General features: G+C 41.6%; 2 protein-coding genes across 2 annotated transcripts; both read left to right on the top strand.

Annotated features, from left to right (window-relative positions):
* The first annotated feature begins 170 nt into the window (after positions 1 to 170).
* On the top strand, positions 171 to 16,295 carry rab11fip1b (RAB11 family interacting protein 1 (class I) b). Its single transcript, XM_074618450.1, has 7 exons — positions 171 to 788; positions 9,372 to 9,799; positions 9,898 to 11,066; positions 11,250 to 11,899; positions 13,297 to 14,097; positions 15,073 to 15,178; positions 15,371 to 16,295. The coding sequence occupies exons 1-7, from the start codon at positions 415 to 417 to the stop codon at positions 15,572 to 15,574; spliced, it is 3,732 nt and encodes a 1,243-aa protein (XP_074474551.1). The 5' UTR covers positions 171 to 414; the 3' UTR covers positions 15,575 to 16,295.
* Positions 16,296 to 16,949: 654 nt separating this feature from the next.
* brf2 (BRF2 general transcription factor IIIB subunit) lies at positions 16,950 to 24,060 on the top strand. The gene is made up of 4 exons (XM_074617792.1): positions 16,950 to 17,290; positions 20,958 to 21,014; positions 21,118 to 21,430; positions 23,002 to 24,060. The coding sequence occupies exons 1-4, from the start codon at positions 17,137 to 17,139 to the stop codon at positions 23,822 to 23,824; spliced, it is 1,347 nt and encodes a 448-aa protein (XP_074473893.1). The 5' UTR covers positions 16,950 to 17,136; the 3' UTR covers positions 23,825 to 24,060.

Genomic DNA, 24,060 nt, shown 5'->3' with positions numbered 1-24,060 from the left:
ATAATGAAGGGACTGTCAATTTAAGTGAGTACCCTTATCAATCAACCAGTCTTGTCCTCATTTGAATGCAGCTGATGTGAGGCTGATGCTCTGTGACAGGTGTCAACAAGGATCAGGTGTGGCCTGCTGTTCTCCAGTAAATGCTTGTTGTGGTGTGTGAACGGCCTAAACAGCGTGTCAGATTCGTCTCATGTAATCTGTTAATCTGGGGGAGTGTCTCCTGTTAACCAAGGAGGACCAGAGGAGGACCAGAGGACGACCCCTCTCGGTGTAACCACGCCCAATCAGCTGTTTCCTCAACTTCTGCAGGAGCTCATGTGAAAACTTTTCCTCCTTCTGTTTTAGTGTGTCTCAACCGATGGTAGACTCCACCACGTTGTGTTTTGGGATTTAAATTTGTGTAATCCAGTCATCATGATGTCCTCTCTGTCGGAGCAGCAGTGGTGTCCCAGCAGCGTCCAGGTAACGGTGCAACAAGCCAGAGGCCTCCGGATAAAGGGCAAGAGCGGCACCAACGATGCGTACGCGGTGATGCAGGTGGGCAAGGAGAAGTTCCAGACCTCGGTGGCGGAGAAGAGCGTGGCTCCGGTGTGGAAGGAGGAGGCCAGCTTCGACCTGCCGCCGCTGCTGCTGCAACACGGAGGAGGAGGAGGAGGAGGAGGAGGAGGAAGAGACACGCTGCATGTCCACGTCCTGCACCGGGCCCTGGTGGGACCAGACAAGCTGCTGGGACAGGCTGTCATCAACCTGCTGCAGCTCAGCGAGGACACCACCCGCAACAAGACCGAGTGAGTGCACACAGTCACACAGCAGGAATACAGAGAGGAGCATTAGTTGAATAAGAATAATCGATTAATCTACAGACTCGATTAATTGTGTGGTCCATGTCAGCAGGTATAGCCAAACACCCTATCACAAGACCCCAGAAAGTTCAAACATTTCTTGTTTTGTTTCTACCAAAACCCAAATAACCTGTAGGCTGTATTTGGTTTATCACCGAAAGTAAACCAGAAATAATCACATTTAAGAAGCTGTAACCAGTTGCTGAAACGTTTTCAATCAATTAATCGACCAATTGGCTATATGTCTATAAGACTCTACCAAACAAATAACCAGGGATGCAACTAACGAGATTATTTTCATTGTTGATTAATCTGTCGCTTATTTTCTCAATTAATCGATTAGTTGATTGGTCTATTAAATGTCAGAAAATTGTGAAAAATGTGAAATCAGTGTTTCCCAAAGCCCAAGATGATGTCCTCAAATGTCTTGTTTTGTCCACATCTCAAAGATATTCAGTTTACTGTCATAGAGGAGTAAAGAAACCAGAAAATATTCACATTTAAGATGCTGGAGTCAGAGAAATTGACTGTATTTCCCTTAAAAAAATACTCAAACCGATTAATCGATTATCGAAAATGGTTGGCGATTAATTTAATAGTTGACAACTAATTGATTAATCGTTGCAGCCCTACAAATATTTCTTGTTTTGTTTGACCAAAACCCAAAATGTATTTAGGTTATCATCATAGAAGACTCAGAAAACCAGAAATAAAACCATTTAAGAAACTGGAACCAGTTACTGACACATTTCCTGTCAATCAACTTACCAATTAATCAACTAATAGTCTTTAAGCCTCAACCAAACAAATAACATTAACTCCAATTTATCATTGAGCTTGTCCCCTATTAGTCTGCTGGTTAAAAATAAATCATTCTGTTGAAGTTTCTTTGAGGAATCAAAAGCCTCTGCAGCAGCTGACCCTGAGGAGAGACCAGTCAAAATAAAAAGTGTTTCTCCTTTTAAAAAATAACCCACTGTATTTTGAAGGAGTCTGGGCATCAAACAGTACTATGTCTTGTAGTTTTATCCTAGTCCTCTGAATACAAGACTGTGTATTCTTTGTAATATGTAAGGTTTGGGCAGATGTCACTCTTAGCTTTTATCTCTTAGCTGCATGTAAATGTGGAAATCATGGGAGGTGAAATGAAGACTACGTAACTTTGATTTCCATCTGCGTCACAGGGGAACTACTCCTGGCTGCTGGTTCTGCCGGTCACACTGCAGCTTTGTGGTTTTACGGGACAAAACTCCATAATCCCTATTAGGCTAAATCCTCAATAATTACAACATATGTCTTTTTATTGTAATAATAAAATTATGCAGCATCTGTAAAAGCTGTAGATAAGTGTCACCATATGAATAAGTTTGCCCTTAATCTGTGCATTGAAAAGACTCTTTGGAAGTGACTTCCCTCTGTGATATTTGCACTTTTTTTCCCCACTGAGGTGAGGTATTTCAGCACACACAGCCATGCATCACTACACAGACCTGCTTATGAATGTTGCCCACTCGCTCCGGTGCAGCTTAAGGGATTTGTTCCCCTGGCAGCAGCCTTCAAGGATGCCAATCAGCATTACTCAGGCGAAAGGCGCGACTCAAAGGATTCACTCTTTCATTGACTGAACCCGTCAACAACAGACAGATCCACCCCCCCCAAAAAAGACCCAGACTTCACCTCGCTGTGCCCAATGACGCAGATTTTTGTAAAGATGCTGAGATAAAATATGAAGCATTCAGATTCTCATTACAGTGATCAGGTTTTACAGGCCTTACTGGCTGGCTCTGTAATATTATGCCTGCTCATTTAAGTGCTCTACAGTTGGGCGAAGAAAAGGTTTCCCATTTTAATTCAAGATATCCTTGTTTGAGATTGAAATACAACACCCGTCAGCCATAATTCAGTAAGAATGGAAAGTGTTTTGTTGTGCTAAGCTGTTTCGGAGTATTTTAGTCCCCCGCCGTGTGACCGGTATTATACAAAAGCAGACTGCATACCAGCCTAAATGCATAAACATACACTCCCTTCTTCCACCTTCTCCAGGGTTGTTTGATGCCGTTTGGGTCTGTCTGCTCTGTTTGAAGTCTTGGGTCATTGCATGAATTGTAATGTAGTCTAAAATGAGGTTAGATTTGATGTTTTGTTCATTATAAAACAATATAGATTTGCTGTCTGCTCATATTGTGGCAAACCTCTTATAAAACAGCAAGCAGTCAACCCAGCTTCAACGGGTTTCTTGTGACCGTCACAGTGAAAAATCCATATTTAAATCAGATCTGAGAGCATGAAATGAGCTCTTTAAAATGCATTCGGCCACAAATAACTTTTCCTACCATTCTGCCTGCTTCTCTCGGGTTGGGCTATTGTCCAACTCTCAGCATGCTGGGCTGAACTCCACCTGGCTGTACGCTGCTGCATGTTAAATCATGCATGGTTTTGGGTTTCTGTATCTCTGATTACATCTGTTCTTTTTTTTAAAATATGATATTTGTTTCTATTTTCGCAGATATTTGCGTTTTTATACATGCATATTTATGAGGATTTCTTACCCTGAATATATATTTTTTTGTATAATTAGCAAACAAGCTTCTGCAGTGTTGAGTAAATGCTCAACATGTGTTTCTGTTGATCTTTCCCTAGTCCTCTGCAGGCTGTGTGAATGCACCTTGACTCTGAGGCTTAAATCCAGCTTTGGCCTCACATTCCTGACTGTTTTTATCTATGAAAAGCAAACAGTGACGCCAACAGAGACGGTCTAGCGAGGTCAGTTTTTCTGAGGAAGACTACTGTGTCTGTACTGACCTCCGACACACAAACATGTTGCACGAGCTGCCAGTACAACAGCTCTACTGTTTGAGGTACATGGTGCATTACTCTTTTTTTTTAACATGTGTTGCTCACTAAAGAAAGCACTGCTGTTAGTAAAAGTCATCAGGAACATTTAGACAGCACAGGTGACAGAATGGATAGAAACTTATTTAGTTACTGGAACATAGTAGGTATTTTTCTTTTATAAAAAAAACACTTTTTATTGTTTATACCTGGGCTTTTCTTGCTCTGACATGTCAAAATGTCTTCTGTGAAAAAGGCCTATTTTCTAACTTAAACACTTTCAACTAAGGGCATTATAATACCCACATCAATAGAGTGCTCCAGGGATGACATATTTTTATAGGCTAACCAGGAAGTTGGCATCGCCCTGGTTCTCGCCACAAAAAGCCAATGGGATTTTTCCATTAGGTTTTGGATTACTGCAGAACATAAACTCTGTGGCAAACAAACATTGATGATACTTACATGTTTTGTTCAGCAAGATAATCTTCACAAATGAACACCTTTTTTTATGATTTTTGATGTGTGAATGCAATCGGCAGAAGTAAGAAGCTAACATTAGGCTATAAACACTATGAGCGTGAGTATGTAAAGGCAGACGAGTCGGCGTGATGACGTTTAGTAGTCTCATTTAGCCACTTGTTAGCAATCGCCTTTTTTTAAGACGCATAAAATCTCACAATTCACGTATTTTATATCGTAGAGCAAAACGTTAAAATCTCTTAAGCTTGTGTTAACCACAGACCTTATTTCAGGCATCTAACTAAAAACCCATTCAGAAAACCCATTGACTTCCTGACGAGGGAACCGGGAGTGCTAAAACGCCAACTCATTTCCGGGTTTTAGGACTCATTCCTGCAGCTCTCTATAAGACTACTGACCAGCTGAATGACATTTATTGTAGTGCCTTTTATTACCCACTGTCAGGCCTGATAGCACCTGCACTGTGAAGCCTGGATACAGAAAAAAGGGACCCCAGAAAAAAAACATTCATACCACCTAGTGTAAAGATATAAAGAAACCTGCAGTAAGCCATGTCTCAATTACAACATCTGTCCAGCATTTTGCCATTTGAAACCGCTTCACTGTAAGTTCACCTGTCCTTGACATAGCGTGTATTGCGATTGATTTTGTTTGTAAAGGGGATTTTCTTGTCGGTTCCACTCTGGTTCCTTTGCACAGGCTTTCATCGTGGCTTCTCTGACTTGTGGATACAGTGAGCTCTGGACAGTTTTAGTCCTTGGACGTTGTCTCTGTTGAGTTGTTTTTACTCAATCAGCTCTTCTCCCACTCACACAGCTGTGTGCTCGGTGATAAGAAAGGCTTGAGCCACGCATTGTCTTATCAGTAGTTCAGGCTTCACAAGGAAGGATGTGTGTGTGCAGATTGTAGAATACATTTAGAAAATGTTGAGTCATGCGTTATCCTCCTGAATTTCGGATTGTACAGCTGAGCAGAACACTTTCTTCACTGGGGGGTGGGAGATTACTGAGTTTAAGGGCATCCTCATCTTCATTATTATTATCATCCAGGCACTGTTAAGTGAAAGCCACTTTTAAGTCCTCCTCCTGCACATTGCTGCTTACTACCCCATACAGTTAACGCCCAAACACTTTCACAACTTCCCTTCTCTTTAAACTGAACCAGCTTACTTCTTCTCTTTTTTATTTCATGTAGGATGTATTTGTTTTAGTGGTATCTGTCGGTATCAGCAAGCAAAGTACAGTATTTCAAAGGTCAGGGTTGTGATTATACTGTACATTTCAGTATAGTATACACTGGACATAATGTTTTTTTATAGTATATTGTATGCTATAATATAGTACAGTGTTAGTATAGTACAGTTTAGTGTGCTATAGGCTGCTGTAGTAGGCTACATGTCAATAAGTAAGATACACTGATAGTATAATATGCTATACTAATACTACACTCTAAAAACTGCTGTGTTAAAAATAACCCAATTACTAATACTACCATACTATACTATAATACAGTAAAGCATACAGTGCTTTACCATAATATTCCCTGTACTATACTCTATACCACCCTTCTATATACTGTTATACTATATTATACTATAGTACTGTAAATCATACAGTGCTTTATTAATTACATAAATGCTATACTAATATTTTACCATACTGTACTATGGTACAGTATAGCATACTAATGTGAAATGCTAATATTACACTGTTATAATATACTATTATATTGTACAAAATAGTTGGTTTTTAATTACCGATTTTCCAGAATCATTAATAAAAGAAAAACGCATTACTAGAATGTGCTATAATCAATATTTTTATATGGATCACATGACTATTTGTATGTGAAAGGGGTTCCTCATCAAGTTAATACCAGACTCTGCAGTTCCTCTCAGGTCTATGAAGCTTTATAGAGTCACATATGAGTTTCAAAGGGAGATTGTGCAGTTGGCATGGAATTATAGATGTTAAAATTTCAATTTGAAGAGCCCTTAAAAATGGATTAAGGTCTCTCTTGAAGTGGTGCTGAAATGAGGAGGAAATATCAGTGATGCCAATATTGAAAGCTTCAGACCAGGGTCAAGAGAAAGCTTTAAAACTTTTGAGCCAAAATGGAAGCAAAATCCTTTTTAATGAGGCTATAATCATAATTGTTTTTTATTAACACTTGACTGCTGACTATTTGTAATGATGAACCCACCTTAGAATTATTACCCAATTCTACAGAGCTTTAAAACATCTTTCGGATCATTGTTTTGGATTTAAGGCCTGCACTTTCACTGTTTTGGTACATGCTCTCTGCTCCCATCATCATCATTTTTTAGCCACAGCAGGTAGCTCTAAAACCATCTGTATTTGCTACAGTCTCACCCCACAGCAAATGGTAGTTGGAGAAAAGATAGCAACCAGCTGGTGAACATAGTGGATGCATTTAGCAGCCGAATAGCCAGATATTCCCCTCAGGTGTTGGTGGAGACCAAAAACAGAGCTAAAAGTGAGTGTAGGAGTAAGAAGAACATAACAGCTGCAGAACGCGGTCTACATTTGCATGATGAATAAATGTAATATCTATCTGGCAGACCCCTAACGGGATAAGCGGTTGCAGATGAGGATGAGGATGAGGATCTATCTGGCAGTGTTTTGTTGAAGGACGTTCACTAGGGGAATCGTGAAGAAGTCCCTCAGTGGAATAATTTAATAATGTCGAGGCCTGAAATGTGCAGATCACATCCCGTTACTCATCAGCAGTATGGGAGGCAGGGGAGCTGTGGCTGCAGACTCACCCATTTGGCAACTTCCAGGAAGGACGTTTTCCTCCTTAATTTGTTTGTGCAACACATCTGAAGCATTGCTAAGGGAGGAGGAGGGTGAAAGCGGAACATATCTGATTCAGTACCACTTAGAGGAAGATACTATTGGGTCACATAAACACACAAACCCAAAACATGATGTAGTTACGCGATCACAACATCATGTAATGCTTTTTTTCTGTATTAAAACCACATTATTTTTTTAACCAAATTTGTTGATTTTTCTTTTTTTCCACATTGCAAGAAGAGACCGTTTTTTCGCGCGCACACCCACCCACACCCACACACACACACACACACACACACACACACACACACACACACAGAAATGCACCCAAGGCCCCTTCCTCATTTCCTCATTTCCCCAGGAATCCAGATTTCAGTTGGAGTTGTTTGTTCAGTGGTGGGCTGACCTCAGATTTCTGCCTGATGGGCACTTTTTTTTCGCTGACTGCTCCTTTTTCGTTGTTCTGTTAAAAAAGTCTTCTGCTTATTCTGAGACCCTTCTGTCAGTACTGGGCCGTGACACAGGTGCAGAAGTTGACACAACCATGTCTCAGTGGACGCCTCACTGAGTTGGTTTGGGCATTTCTACATGTTATTACAAGACTTACTTTTTATGTTTGCAAGTTTTGAGGTTGTATGTAGTGTTTATGTTGGGTTCCTGATGGTATTTGATTGTCAAGCTACATCTAAATGTGGTGGTTGTTTAAAGGGTGATGAGGTTTATAGCAGATTGGTTTCCTGTGACAAGTTTTGTGAGGAGCAGAGACTAATCTTGTTGGATAAAAACTCCCTCCTTCTAGCGGCCGACTGGTCTATTGACTGTCTGCAGGTTTAGATGTCTGGGAACGTGCAGTATGCATAAGGTCGAGCGTGACACATGTCTCCAAGGCATTGTGGATCACAAGCTTTCAGAGAGCCTGCTACACTACACGTCTGATCCAAGGTCTTCAGTAGTAGCTTTTTATTAGGATTTGAAACATTGGAGGAAAAGGGAACAACATTCATAAAGGCCGATGGGGGGGGGGGGGGGGGGAAGCATACACAGTACAAGCATTCATAACGCCCCCACATTAGAGGCTGCCACAGGCAGAACAGTATTATTATTATTATTATTTTTAAAAACTTTCCTTCATGGTCAGTTTGCTGGTTGTGCTCAGAGACTCACAGACTTTCCAAAAACATTCAAGTGGCTGCTGAGTCACTCTCCCATTTTGCTTTGGGATGGATCATAGTTTCCATAAAGAAGCCGATGAGGACTAAACATCAACACACGAATCTCAGTCTTTTAGTGTCTATGATTCCTTTAAGCCATTCAGTAGATTACATTATGGTGAATAATAGTCTGTATAGGGAAACAATGCTCTGTTGATATAACTCTTTTCTCTGTGACACCTTGTTATTGCAGTTAGTGTGTGGATCACCTTAAAAGTAAGTCAAGTGAATGTAAATACACAGTAGACATTCATTTTCAGGCTTTTCAGAGTTTCAGCTCATTGTTTAGCTGTCCGTCCTGCAACTTTTCTTTTTTTTGGTTCAATCTCACAGCTCTCTGTCATTTTTCAGCCGCAGCAGGCAGCTTTTTTCAGTTTATAAGCTCTAAAAACCTTTAGCCTTTGTACTTTACACTACCTGCTAGCAGATAATGCGCCAACTCTCAGGAGACCAAAAACAGAGCTAAAAAGCGAGTGAATAATGGACTTACGTTCACCAAGGGGACACAAACTCAACTCTAAATGAATGATAATGTTGCTCTGTATCTGAAAAGAAAGTGCCCTTTTGGATGCCCCTATGGTACAGTAGATATACCATGACAATGTCCCCTCTTTGGTGCCCTTAAATGGAAAACACATGTCGTAGTGCCCTCTAGGATGCCCATCTGCCCTCTTGGGTGCCCTTCCAGTGGAGATGTAGTGCCCTCTAGGGTGCCCTTCCAGTGGAGAAAACATGATGATGTGCCCTCTTGTGTTCCCTTAAATGGAGAAAATGTGATAAAGTGCCCTCCAGGGTGGCCTTAAAATGGATAAAACATGATGCAGTGCCATATAGGCGGCTCTACATGCTAGAAAACTTTCTGCACGCTGGTGCCCTTTTAATTTTTTCTGCCCCTGCCCCTCAGACCGCCTGAGTGCGCCACTGGCTGGGCGTGTACATGTTTGCCATATCATCTTAAAAGATGACTATGTCTCATTTCCACTGCCCTCAAGTGGCCAAAAGAAATCAGTTACTGCAGGTCTAAGAATGGTTTCTAAACTTAGAGAGCCAACACTGAAACAATAAGTTAATGATAATGTAAATACAATGTGCTCTTTATTTTTAAATCAGACATTTGGGGATTATGTACCTGTTAACATGCATTCAAAAACTGTTATTCCAAATATGTTTTCTCTCTTAAACAGATGGTTCAAGTTGCTGGACAAGAGTGGCAAGGCGGACAAAGACAGAGGAGAGGTGCTTGTGGACATCCAGTTCATGAGAAACAACATGACCGCCAGCATGTTTGACCTCTCCGGTGCCGGAAAATCCAAATCTCGCCTGGGCAAGTTCAAGGACAAAGTTCGTGGCAAGAAAAAGGAATCTGACACCATGTCTAACGTGGTGCCGTTCTTCGCCCAGGTTCTGACGGACAGCGAGGAGGAGGGGAACAGGGACGGCGAGGTAGCCGCGGTCAAGGGCGAGAAAAAGAAGAAGCATAAGATGAAGTCTTTGTTTTCTCCCAAGTCTAATCTGCAGAAGAACATGTCTCAGTCCATGTCTGTCCTGCCTGGGAAGAACTCCTCGCTGAGCGGCAGCCAGTCTTCTGGTCTAAATGTGGATTCCTCTGAAGGTCGGGAGTTTTTAATTTACTCCATCACGATTATTTCTTTAATTTTTTCTCCTGTCCTCTGTCATTAAATACATGTTATCTTCCCCATGTACTTCCAGGTAAAAAGAAGTTCAAGTTCCTCAAACATAAACGTTCAGGCAGCTCAGACAGCAAAGATTCCTCCTCTGGTCAACAAAAACAAGGCGCTGCCGAACAGAGTAACGTGTGCATCAATGGCAGTCACGTATACTGTGAAGAGCCGCCGCTCCGGACCTCTCGCATCGGCTCCAACTTCAGTCTGGCCAGTTCAGGCCACGGATCCATGGAGGACGTCCCCGAAAACTCTCCTCCATCTGTTGACTCACTGAGGGCGATGAGGCAGTATTCACCCTGGACGGAGGAGGAGGAAGAGGAAGTACAAAACGCACAAGAGGATGTGGGTGCTGAACTAAGAAGGGAGGAAGAGGAAAAGATTAGAATGGAGGAGGAGAGGAGGAGAAAAGAAGAGGAAGAAGAGAGGGTTAGAAGACAAGAAGAAGAGCTCGAGAGGTTGGCTGAGGAGAAGAGGAGACAAGCGGAAGAAGAAAGAAGGAGGACTGAGGAAGAGAGCGTTAAAAGGGAGGAAGGGGAAAGGATTAGGAGGGAGGAGGAAGAGAGAAGGCAACAAGAGGAAGAGGAGAGGGTAAGGAGAGAAGAAGAGCGTGAAAGATTAGCAGGGTTAAAGAGGAGACAAGAGGAAGAAGAAAGAAGGACTGAAGAAGAGAGAGTTAGAAAGGAGGAAGAGGAGAGGATTAGGAGGGAGGAGGAGAAGGTTGAGGAAGAGAGGAGGAGACAAGAAGAAGAGGAGAGGGTAAAGAGAGAAGAAGAGGAGCGTGAGGAAAAGAGGAGGCTTGAAGAACAAGAAAGTAGGCAAAGAGAGGAGGAAAGGATTAGGGTGGAGGAAGAGAGGGCTGAGGAAGAGAGGAGAGGACAAGAGGAAGAGGAGAGGGCAAGGAAACAAGAAGAGGAGGGTAAGATAGCAGGAAAGAGGAGGCTTGAGGAACAAGAAAGGAGGCGAAGGGAGGAAGAGGAAATGATTAGGATGGAGGAGGAGAAGGCTGAGGAACAGAGGAGGAGACAAGAAGAAGAGGAGAGGGCAGGGAGACAAGAAGAAGAGGGTAAGATAGCAGGAGAGTGGAGGCTTGAGGAACAAGAAAGGAGGCAAAGGGAGGAAGAGGAAAGGATTAGGATGGAGGAGGAGGAGGAGAAGGCTCAGGAAGAGAGGAGGAGACAAGAAGAAGAGGAGAGGGCAAGGAGACAAGAAGAAGAGCATAAGTTAGCAGAGCAAAAGATAAGACTGGAAGAAGGAAGGAGGATTGAAGAACAGAAAGTTAAAAAGGAGGAAGAGGAGAGGATCAGGAGGGAGGAGGAGAGGGATGAAGAAGAGAGGAGGAGACGAGAGGAAGAGGAGATGATGAGAAGACAAGAAGAGGAGCGTGAGGAAAAGAGGACACTAGAGGAGAAAGAAAGGAAAAGGATTGAGGCAGAAGAGAAGATTAGACGGGAGGAAGGGGAAAAGATAAGGGTGGAGGAAGAGAGGAGGAAAGAAGAGGAAGAGGAGAGAGTTAGGAGGCAGTTGGCAGAGGAAAAGAGGATACTAGAAGAACAAGAAAGGAGGAGAATTGAGGAAGAGGAAAGAAAGCAAAGGGAGGAAGAGGAAATGATTAGGAAAGAGGAGGAGACGAGACGAGAGGAAGAGGAGAGGGCAAGGAAGGAAAAGGAAGAGAGATTGGTAGAACAAAAAATGAGACAACAGGAACAAGAGAGGAGAAGGATTGAGGAAGAGGAGAAAATGAAACGGGAGGAGAGGATTAGGAGGGAGGAGAAAGCTGAAAAGGAGAGGAAGGAAGAGGAAGCCAGGAAGCTGGAGAAAGAGAAGTTAAAGAGGGAAGCAGAAGAACAGAAGAAGAAGGAAACCAAACTCAAAGCTGCAGGGAAGAAAGTGTCCGTGGAGAGCCCTGCAGAAGTCACTACTACTAACCCGTTTGATGAAAACTTCTCAAATAATCCGTGTGAGGAGATTCCTGACTCACCTGTTGGACCCGACGGCAGCACGGCCAAGGTGTCATCTGCCCGGCAAAGGTTAGAATTAACATGAGGGAAGGTTGTGGGTGTTGCACAGTGTAAAAGAGTTAAACTAGATGGAGTTGAGTTAAAGGGATGGTTTGAGTGTTTTAAAGTGGGGTTGTATGAGGTACTTATCCATAGTCAGTGTATTACCTACAGTAGATAACGGTCAGAACGCCCACAGTTTGGAGAAGCAGACAGCAGTACCAGCACGGGAGCAAAGCAATGTACTGCTGTGGAGGAGAACAGCAGCAAAATAGACACCTAAAAGACAATATCACTTTAAGTGTACACTATTTTCACCGCTTCATCTTGCCATAAGACAGCGATACGGACTATGTTTCCGACGGGGAACTGAAGCCATTATCTATGCTCTCGCCAAAGCCACCAGACTCAATTGAAAAAAACAGTAATTTTACCTCACAGAACACAGCAGCAGTTGCGATCGAGGCAGCGGTACACCAGCAACCCCTGTGTTCTGTGAGGTAGAATTACAGTTTTTTTTCAATGGAGTTTGGTGACTTTAGGGCGAGGTTCCTTATCGGAAAGGGCTGTCTGACGGCAAGGTAAAGCAGTGAAAATATTCCAATTATAGCATACACTTAAACTGAGGTTGTTTTTTTAGGTGGCTAAAATACGTTTTGCTGCCGTTCCCGTCCACAGCAATACATTGCTTTGGTTCTGTGCGGTAACTCCTGTCTGCTTCTCCAAACTTGGGGGCGTGCCGACCGTCATCTCCTTTAGATAATACACTGACTATGGATAAGTACCTCATACAACCCCACTTCAAAACACCTGAACTATCCCTTTAACCTGCCTTAGTTATCAGTAACAGAACAGGGAACAGAATGGCAGAGGAAGTAGTGAAACTAAATTTGAATAGCTGATGAAAACGATATAAAGTCAGTCTTTGTGCAGAAAATGTTATCTGAATTCATCTTCTATTTTTCAGTCAGTCACAACACAGCAGCAGTTCTTCTCAGCACTTCTCTTTTAAGCGCGACCTCAAGCTGACACCGTCATGAAACTTGCATGAACATGTCAACTGAGATTGGTGGCTCATTGCACAGTCTTACCTCATTAAAGCAGGTGTCATATGAACAGGGAGTGAAAATGACTTGAAACAATGGGTAATAATATTTCACAGAGATCTCAGGATGAGATTTGCTTGGTGTTAAAAGCTTTTATCCTTTATTATATCACTACATCTTACTAAATTGCATTGCCTTTACAATATACTGCTTTTTCAAATGAACATTCAGTGTTCTCCTTTGTTTGTTCTCTACTTTTGCTATATTTAATTTGATTCTCAACATCCTAGAAAAGGCGTATTTTGTCTTCCCTATGAGACTCCTTTTTAATTGAATGCTTAAATATGCTGAAATGTCACGTAGTCTGTGTCTCATTTCCAGGGTTCAACCGACTGCGTCATCGTTGGGAAGCCAGCCCGTTGCCAGTGATGAAAATGATCCCACTGGTACTCAACATGAGAGGCGACTGGCTCCTCAGCCTCCAGGAAGGGATCAAGCAGAGAAACAGAGTCAGGACGGATCGACTCGACATCTGGCACAAATCAACAAGAAGAATAAAGACAAAGACGTCAAAACCGTCAGCGTTCCCCCTCAGCGCTCTGTGCAAATGATCGCTCCTCTGAGTAGGTCCACCACGGATACAAAGAACACCCAGAGCTTGACGCAAAGTAGTGCCACCAAAGAAACAAATGTAGCCAAACCCAGTAAACGCCATGCGCCGTCCAGACCTCGCTCTGTGGATGAAGGGCCGTCATCTGAACACAAAACAGCCCCGTCTTCTGATGGCAACTTTTCCTGTGAACGTGGCCCCGAGGCGAAACAAGTCCCGATCGTTTATGGCTTGAATCCTTTTGATGACGACGAAGATGAAAATGCAACACAAGCTGCTGATAAAGATGACGCCTCTCAAACACAAATCAAATCCTCAAAGGCCCGCGCCCCCCCACTTCCTGCAAAGAAAGCTGCCACGTCGAGCACTTTGATTAACCAAAACACTGAAGGAGACCATGTTACAGATGATGAAGGTGTGACTGATAACAGCGTGACCCACGCACGTGACCCCAAGTCGGAGGCCGTGCACGTCCAGGAGGCTCCACTACAAGAGTCCCAGCCTGCGGCGGTGCAGAGAGCTGCAGAGGAGGCAGGTGGGAAGAAGGAGGTGCCTCCTGTAGCTATACGCAGGTGAGACGGTTCACATCCTCAACAGAATATTTCTAGAATGCATCCATCCCTTCATATATTATAGATCACACACCACCAGCTCCCAATATCATGCCTTCTATGATTCATACTTTCATTTATCATTTATACTCATATTAATCTTTGCTTGTATTATTAATTGTGTTCTATCTGATAAGGTTGGTGTGCTTGAATGAGCTTGCAGCATCAATACAATCATATTCTGTTTGACTAGTGATTGCTAAATAGGTTACTCTCTGATCGCATAGAAAACGATACAGCTTTACAACTGAGTCGTACTTGCACACCAATAGAGTGGTGCAGGGATGACGTATGTTTGTAGGCCAACCAGGAACTTAGCATCGAACTGGTTCCCTCGACAAAAAGCCAATGTGATTTTTCTATTGGGTTTTGGATTATTGCAGAAAATAAGCTCTGTGGCAAACACACGTTTATGATACTTAACACGTTTTGTTCAGCAAGATTATCTTCACAAATGAACACCACTTTTATGATTTTTGAAGAGTAAATGCGATTGCCAGAAGTAAAAAGCTAATGTTATGCTATAAACGAACCACACCACGGTCGCATGAACGCGAGTATGCACAATGAGGCCGTAAAGGCGTACAGTGTAGTAGTCTAAGTAGTCTTATTTAGCCACTTGCTAGCAACCCCATTTTTTAAAGACTCATAAAAGCTTAAAAACTCACAAGTGGGATATTTACTGACGTATTTTATATCGTAGAACAAAATGTTAAAATCTCTTAAGCTTGTGTTAACCGCAGACCTTATTTCAGGCATCTAACTAAAAATCCATTCAGAAAACCCATTGACTTCCAGACGAGGGAACCGGGAGCGCTAAAATGCTAACTCATTTCCAGGTTTTAGGACTCATTCCTGCAGCACTCTATACTCCCATTTCCTTTCACTCCCATCCAACCAGTGCCTAAATCTTTATTTTTTGTTTTGTCATCGCAGGCTTCAACCTGTAAAACCCCTTAATCCTTTGGAGCAGAAGTCTGTCTCAGTCATTCAAGGGGAAAAAGATAACAAATCTGCAGGAATCCTGCAGGAGAAAACAAAGGTAACTCTTTTCTTTTCAAGCAAAACTTTTATGGTGGTTAAAGGATTTTCTATCTCTAAATTAACCAAGAAAAGTGTTTACATGTCAATGCTTATTCATTAAATAGCATCAACATTTGAATCTTCCATTAAGAGCTTTGTGTTATATTTGTGTTTTTAATATGCACATACTGTACATTATGCACCCTCACAGGTAAATGACACCGGGCTGAAGGGGCCATACTCCCAGCTGACTCAAGAGGAACTCATCTCTCTGGTGCTCAAGCAGGAAACCCAGCTGTCAGAGAGAGACAAAAAGATATCACACCTGGAGCAGTACATCGACAACTTGCTTGTGCGCGTCATGGAAGAGCAACCAAGTATTCTCATGTCCCTGAACTCTCTGAAAGCTGCCTAGGTGGATTCACAGCTGACACTTTATCCCCACTGTACCTAATCAGTTTAGACCCAGTAATCTGACCGTACCACAACAAAACAGTCGGTTGTATTTTGAAACAGAAAAATTAAGGTTTACAAGGTTTGAACAGTTCGAGGTCCCCATACTGGCAAATGAATAATGATTAAAATTTAAATATATTTTGTAAAAGACATCTGTTGCATTTTCAGCTAAGAGCTTTTCTATTGGGGGATTATGTCAATTTGCAATCAAAGATGTTAATAAGTACAAAGATATTCTACTTTTTTTGTAATATTTAGTAATACTTTTGACACTTTGCTACTGTATGTACATGTTTGATGTTTAAACAATCTCTTTTGTGTATTTGTTATGATTATTTTCATGTTGAGCACAAAATTGTTATTGCTTTGTTAAATGTCGCCAACATGTCAAACTTAATTACTGTAGTTAATGGTTAAAAAAAATGCAGCTTCCTGTCCCCTGAAGATATCTCCACTTCTCCAATATGAAGAAGAGCCTTATTTTACTGTCCAAACTATGCACTAGTTATGTAGATAATGTTTCTTGCTCTTGTACTGAATGTAAAAATTTACATGATTCTACTAACCCCCAAAAGGCACTTTACTCAGCTTACACTAACATGATGTACACTGAATTAATGTTCTGTGTTGTGATATTAAGATATGAAAAATAAAATAAACGTCTTTCTTGTTCAGATAAACAGAGATGTTGTCATTCCTGATCAATAGTCTAGCGCTCTGTGTAGTTTTTTAAAAACAATATTGTGGATTCATATTGTGTGTGATTTGGGATTTCCTATATTCTATATTTTTCCTTATGATAGTTTTCCTCCAAATCAACTAGAAATTTAAACAGTTTCTTTAGAGGATGGAACCTGCCAAAATAAAAAAAATTGATGAATAAATAAAAGGGAAAATTAAATGGAACAGTAGATTGATAGGGGAATTAACACAAATGTAAATAAATAAAGAAGCAAATTAAAACAAATATCAATTTATGTCACATTTTCTCAATTAATGCCTACATTTATTTTTAATATTTTTGAAACATTTAATGGCATATAATTTATTTATTTATCGAGTCATTCATTCATTTATTTTAGATTTTGGCAGGTTCCATCTCCCATGTGAGTGTCCTTTATTTACTTATTTATTATTCCATCTCTTCAAAAAAAAAAGTAGGATTGTCTTGAAAATACTTGTCTAGTCTTCACATAATGTACTGTAAGTTAAATTTTAACGTTATAGTTTTATTATCAGTGTGGATATCTAGAGAAATATCAGTTTTTGTAACATAGGATGTCAGGACCAAGCGGAACCATCGACAACCGGAACATTTGTATCTACCCGGGCACATTTAACGGTACGCGCTCCGGCGACAGTAAACGCTCATTGGTCGTTCAGCTCAGCGGCTGTTTACACTTTCTCTCCCCCATGCGTGTGTCGAGTCCACCTGAGTGCTGCAGGTGTTCAGACCGACCACACCTGGTTCATCGTGTACCTGTTACCTCATAGTGTTATTGCTTGTAGTTGATGTGAGAGATGCCTCGTGCTGGTTTGAGCTGTCCGGGCTGCGGCTCCTCCAACATCGTGGATGATGACCTGTACTGTCAGGTCCAGCTGGTGTGTGTGGACTGCGGCTCCGTGGTGTCAGAAGGACATCTGGCCGATGACCCCGTCCACGTCGGAGGTTCAGGTATGAACAGTGAGACACGGAGGCATCACAAACATACTTAAAGGTCCCATATCATGCTCATTTTCAGGTTCATACTTGTATGTTGTGTTTCTACTAGAAAATGTTTAAATGGTATAATGTTAAAAACAACTTTATTTTCCTCATACTGTCTGCCTGAATATGTCTGTATTTACCCTCTGTCTGAAACGCTCCGTTTTAGCACATTTTGACCGAATTGCAACAGAATTGTTCAGTTCGGTTCAGTTCAGTTCAAACAACTTTATTTATCCCCCCAATAAATAAATGATATGCCATTAAATGTTTCAAAAATGTTAAAAATAAATCTAGGCATTAATTGATAAAATGTGACATAAATTTATATTTGTTTTAATACGCTTCTTTATTTATTTATCGAATGCTACAATTAATTTGTAGCATTCACAGTCCATACATCCATCCATACATACAACAGACAACCAATAATTAGTTAAGTCAAAGGAAACATATTAAAGGCATGGGGCAGTTGGAGGGACAAGTTGTAATAAGAACCATATAAATACATAGGTAATAAAAGCCAAACAAAAATAAACAATATATGAGAACAACATATCTTAAAGTTCCTCTAAATAACAGTTATTTAAAATGGGTATGGTCTGTGTTTCAGCAGCTTAACAGCAGAAGGGATAAAGGACTTGGAGTAACGATTTGTTCTCCTTAAGGGCACATTATAACGTCGGCCTGAAGGCATCAGAGAGAATTCAGCCGAAACAATGTGATCTGGTTGGCTGATCATTTTTTTTGCTTTCTCAGCCACCTGTTTCTCCCAAATTGTGCCCAAGTCCTTCTGCTGAACTCCACTAATCTTGGAGCACACGTTGACTATACTATTTAGACTGTTCTTGTCCTTCACAGACAGCCCGTTCAACCAGCAGGTAAAAGAAAAGGTTAAAAGGCTTTCAATAAAAGAATGGTAAAAGTTACATAAGATCGTATCACAGACATTAAAAGAATTTAGCTTCCGCATTAAATTAATCCTTAGTTGACCCCGTTTGACAATCGAAATTGCAATCGAATTGCGTTGCAAGGCAACAGCTTGGGTCCATGTGTACTTCCTGTCAGCTGATGACATTCATATACACTGCAACCAGGAATAAAACTGGGACACATTTTGGAATGTTTTACGATTAAAATGTGTCAAGGGTCTAAATATTGTATATTTGTGACATCACGAATGGGCAGAAATCCTTACAGCTTGTTTGAAACGCACAGTTTCTGAATACGGGCTGTGTGTATTTCCCTGTGGATCGAGTGTTTCGATACTTTCACAGTATTTATATAGGACTTAAGCCTGCTTTATAATAAAAAAACATGAATATCTCACTTTTTTATCATATGGGACCTTTAATGGTAGCGCTACAGCAAACACCTAAAGTTCAAAACTTAGAAAATTCATAACAAATCAGCCGTACATGCTACAACTTTGCAACTTCCACCAAAATGTAGCAATCCACTTGTCAATGCTCTCTGGTGGACAAACTATGTAATGGAGACACTGTTTCTAAATGATCTCAAACCGAGTTTGGCTTTTCTGTACTGCAATATCTTCTTATTTATCGGCCAACATATATGATATATCTGCAATAAGCAAATATTGGCCAATTTATCCAATTTTAAGGTTTTACGCAGGTGATGCTATTCCCAAGACTTAACTCTGAATACTGGTACTGATACTGCAGTGCAACCAGACCCAACATTGATCAGTTTAACTACTTGGAAGGTACCATAAAGACTGTTGCTTATTGCCTCATAACAGCAGAGGAAAATTTGGCTGGAAAACACCAGACCCACCTTCAGACTTATTGGGTACACTCCACCTTGAAAGAGTCAGGTTTGCTATGAAGGACAAACGTGAAGATTTTAGGAAAATGTGGTCCACCTTCATTGCTTTTCTAGAAAAAGTCATAAATTCGAAAAACAACTTCCCATCTTCATCAGACAACTCCTAGAGGATTGTTGTTGTTTTTTTAATGTGATTTATATTCTCGTTTGTTGTGTCAGCTTGAACACACTTCACTGTATTCACTTTGTGCTGTTGAGGGTTCATCACGTTCTGTATTGTGTTGTACTGGTTTTATTTTGTAGGATATTGCACCAACTTAGTGAACGAAAACAGAGCTTTAAAAAAATATACATGAAAAGAAAATCAACAGTATGTCTCTCCAGAAACAATGCTTGTGTTACTCAACAGCAAAATCCACAGATCTGTTTTTTATTATTATTATTTTGTTAACTAAATATTTTTTTTATGTAATTTTTCAATACTTTGAGCACCATAAACAAACCCCAATCACCTTCATTTTATTGGGGTGACTACGTATCTCGGTGCTGTGCAGATAGGTCTGGCTCCACACATTATCATTCTGCTCCATGGGAAAAATGCTCTGGCTTGTTTGCATTTCTTTAAACCAATCACAATCATCTTAGGCGGCGCTAAGCCCAGTATGCAGGGACGATTCCCTTTCAATATAGATAGCGGAAGAGGAGGAGAATGCCGCGTGAAATGCGCAGCCAATGGCAGGCTTGTACCCACAAGTAGAGACAGACAGACATTTTAGAGACGGATATCTGAAAACCTGGGCAAATATATCTAAATCTGTCTGCATGGCTAGACAGCACTACAGGTAAGTGAGAAAATTTACTTTTGTTGATTTGACCCTGTAAGCACTAAGATAATCACCTGTGTCATCTTTGAACTCACTCAGACCCCTAAGATGACAACCACTGTGTGCAGCACCCTCGTGTTATTGTAGATCTAACTCAACCTCATTCAATTGCATTCTTTCTAACAGCCAGCAGGGGGCGACGACTCTGGTTGCAAAAGGGAAGTCTGATTGTATAGAAGTCTATGAGAAAGTGACCCTGCTTCTTACTTGATTTATTACCTCAGTAAGCATTGTGAACATGAGTTTATGGTCTCAATCGCTAGTTTCAAGTCTTCTTCAATACAGCATGATGTTCATTTAGTAAATTATGATCCCTTTTAGAGTCAAATAGATGTTTTCATCTTAGAACTTTAACCCTTTCACAGTGTGTTTCCAGTTCATGAAAGTTAATTCTAACCTTTTTGGTCGCCTTAAAATGTCTTATTCGGTGGCACTTAGCTCCCCCCTCATGTCACTTCTGGTTGCAAAAATCCAAGATGGTAATGGCCAAAAATCAAGAATGTGACGGCCAAAATGCCGAAGTCAAGGCTTCAAACCCATTGCCCACAAACCAATGGGTGATGTCAAGGTGACTACGTCCATTTCTTATATACAGTCTATGCACATAGTGAATATGGGACCTGTAAGACAATTGAGGGTCCGGTTGGCAGTCCAGATCAGGTTTCCGGAAAGCTCTGGGAAACTTGAAAACTCTGCTCTGCTTGGGGTAGCACTGAGTTGTCTACCGCTTCATACATAATGCAGTAATAATAATCTGGGCTGTTTGTGTAAAGTGAATCAGATGAGTGGCACCTACACCAGGTTGCACAGAAAAATGTAGAATTGTTAAAGTGTTTCTATATTGTTAAATAGTATGGTGTAATAGTGTTGATATCTTTGCTAACCCCATCCCTCTGACACTTCTTTTACATTTCCCATTAGATTTTGTCATTGACTTTTGTCCTTGACTCTTTGTGTTTTTACAGAAGTCAGCTACAGCCGATCCACCGCTGTCAAAAAGCCTTGTATGAACCTGATAAACGGTGAGATCTTCTCTATGAGGGGAGGTATTGTTACATAGTTCTATACATACAGGTGATCGCACCACTCTCACATGCTCATAACATCTTTGTTACACCTCTACAGGTCTGCAACGTTTGAAAGCCATGTGTCGGATTCTCCGGGTCAACCGCGAGATCGAGGACCTCGCGCAGACCTATTACAACAAGGCCTACGTGCACGAGAGTTTCATCAGAGTAAGCCTGCAGAAGAAGGAGGTTCTCGCCGGTTGCTGTGTGCTCGTGAGCTGCAGACTGCTCAACTGGCCCATAACCATGGGAACCATCGGCTGCCTGTTGGAAGCCGACCCCGGAGCGGTTTACAAAGAGTTGGTGAAGATTCTTAAAATTGAAGCTCCGCTCGTCAGCGTCACAGATGTGCTGGAGTCCCACAGTCAAGAGTAAGTGGAGGACGGATAAATAACAGCTCATTCTGACCAATCCAACCATCAGCATCCATTCTCATTTTATAGAAGACTGACTGGTAGTTAAACTTACTGTATGTTACAGCCTGTTGTAGAGTTTTTATGACCCAGATCTACTATAAATTGCCCTTAAACCCTTTAGACAGACTCATTTAGCTTTTATTTACAAATGTTCACATGTGGACTGGGATTATTCTTATTTGTTTTTGTTAAAAAGTTGATCTTTCTAAAATTAAATGTTGAATTATCTCTGGCCTGACGGGACTTTAGGGGTGCTGCTCTTAGACTGTATAGATGGACGACGCGTCTCCACTTCCTCCCTCTGTACAAAAGTCACACCAAAATATCCCGGATACGAGAGCTACCATCTTCAGATTTTGGCGTTATTTGGAGCCAGAGGCTCAATCCCAATGTCTCCACTCACAGGCTCACAGACTTTGAGGCGTGTTCCCGCAAAGTCCCTCAGGGTTTAGGGCTGTCCCACTGTCAAATCGTCAAGTCCTTGAGGGCTCTCTCGCAGACATTTTTAGCCCTTTATGAAGACTTTCCGTAAGTCCGCATTTCTGCAGACTTTGCTTGAGGGAATTTACCCACAATTCATAGCGTTGTGACGTTAAACACAGGGTTACCACGGTTTCCAGGGGAAGCCCGGAGACTTAAAACAAAAGGTAAACAGGATGGCACGCAGGTGTTCAGCCAGGCATATTTAAATTTGCACAGAAACATTAATATTAAGGATTTAAGAGGGTACATAAAAACATTAGTAAACAGGTAAGGTGATTTTTTGACAGTTTCCTCTTTTCTCGTAAGGCAAGATCCTGGAAGACGTTCAAATAGGCAGTAAAGTACGTAAAATAAAAACGGTAACATATGTCGCCGCAAAGTGCTGTCCCATTCATATTTATACCATTTCAACAACTAACCATAATATCTTTATAACTACTTTTCTGATCAAGATGACACATGTTCTATTATACAGACTCGTTATGGAAAGTTAAAGTTACATCTCTCTGGTACGATACCCGAGCCTCCGGCTGTGACACTACTTCACTCAGAGCAGCTGTCAATCACAGCTGTCAATCATGACATCTCACCCCCTTCTTATAGCATCAAATAACTTGTTAAAACCAAACTACATCAACGTGATAAGAACTACTTAGAATGACAGAAACCATCTTTGGAAAAAAATTATTTGACGTGTACTTTGACTTTTTAGTTTGACCCATGTCCCATCCGCTAACATGGAGGAGGCGGGCTTTATGACCTATACTGCAGCCAGCCACCAGACGTTTTGGTTTCACTTTTGGGGAGCCGTCACGTCGTCCATCTTTTTATACAGTCTATGATTGAACCTAGATGAGAGTTGCAAATGTCAGTCAATCTCATTGGAGTCATTTAAAGTTAATTGTCAATCTGGAAAGCTATCAGGCAGAAAAAGATAACCAACAGTGCTCTAAATCATACACAAGAGGTGCTTTAAATGAAACATTTCTAAAAAAGATTTTGTCTACAGTTGCATACTAAAAATGTTTTTCCTTTTCTATCAGGTACAAAATTAGCTCACTTCATGTTCCTGAAGAACTGGCTGAGAACGCCAAGGACTTGACCAAACGTGCCGTGGCGCTGGTGGAGCTGGCAGCAGACACGTGGATCGTGACCGGCCGCAGACCCGTCCCCATCATGATGGCAGCGATCTATCTCTCCTGGCAGTCCTTGAAACCCACCAAGCACCGCCTGAAATTCTCTCTGGACAAATTCTGTCAGATGGCCAAAGTGAAAAAGCACAAGCCTGCTATGAAGAGGATAACTGAGATGAAGGAGGTGCTGTGTAAGCTGGGGAAGGAGATTCCCTGGGTCGGGGAAACGGTGACGCCAGACAATGTCGTTCGGCAGGTGGAGGATATTCTACAGCACAGGTACGCCCTGCTGAGGAGGGCTCTCGCGACCCACGAGGACACTCTGCTGGCAGACTCTCAGGCCAGCTGCGAGGACTCTCTAAATGAGGAGACGGCTCCTTCCCAAATCTCCGAGCCTGCAGAGCAGAATTCAAATGCATCCTCTGTGGAACAATGCAAACTGAATGCTGAAAGGGCTCAACGACCAGGAGATGGAGACGATAATCCATGCACGGTGCCTGACCTGCACAGTGACACTGACGAGGGCCAAGATCCAGCACCAAACTGGGGGAAGAGAGTGCTATTTGCTCCCCCATGTGTGATTCATGCAAAGAGAAGGAGAGTGGAGCAGCCAAAGCTCAAGGATGTAACCGGTGATGAGGAAATCTCTGACAGTGAAATTGACTCATACATCCGCACTCCTCGGGAAGCTCGAGAGTTTGCTCTCACACAGGAGATGTTATCTTCAGTGTGAGGAATCGTTACCACTGCTACGCCTCAAGACCTGACTATTCTGATAAGGATGCAGGTATTTCAATGTCCATAAGATTTGGTTCATGATAAGAGATGCTACAGCTCTTTATTTATGTAGTTTTATCCAGTAACAGATTGTAGCTGTTTTGTTTTTGCTGCTTATACTTAGTTCACTTTCAAATAAAGTTTTGTTGAAGCGATTAAAAAAACACCACATGATGTGCAATCAGTGAAAAA

This window comes from Sebastes fasciatus, chromosome 19, assembly GCF_043250625.1.
Source record: "Sebastes fasciatus isolate fSebFas1 chromosome 19, fSebFas1.pri, whole genome shotgun sequence".
Taxonomy (NCBI): domain Eukaryota; kingdom Metazoa; phylum Chordata; class Actinopteri; order Perciformes; family Sebastidae; genus Sebastes; species Sebastes fasciatus.
This window is presented reverse-complemented; position numbering and strand designations above follow the sequence as displayed.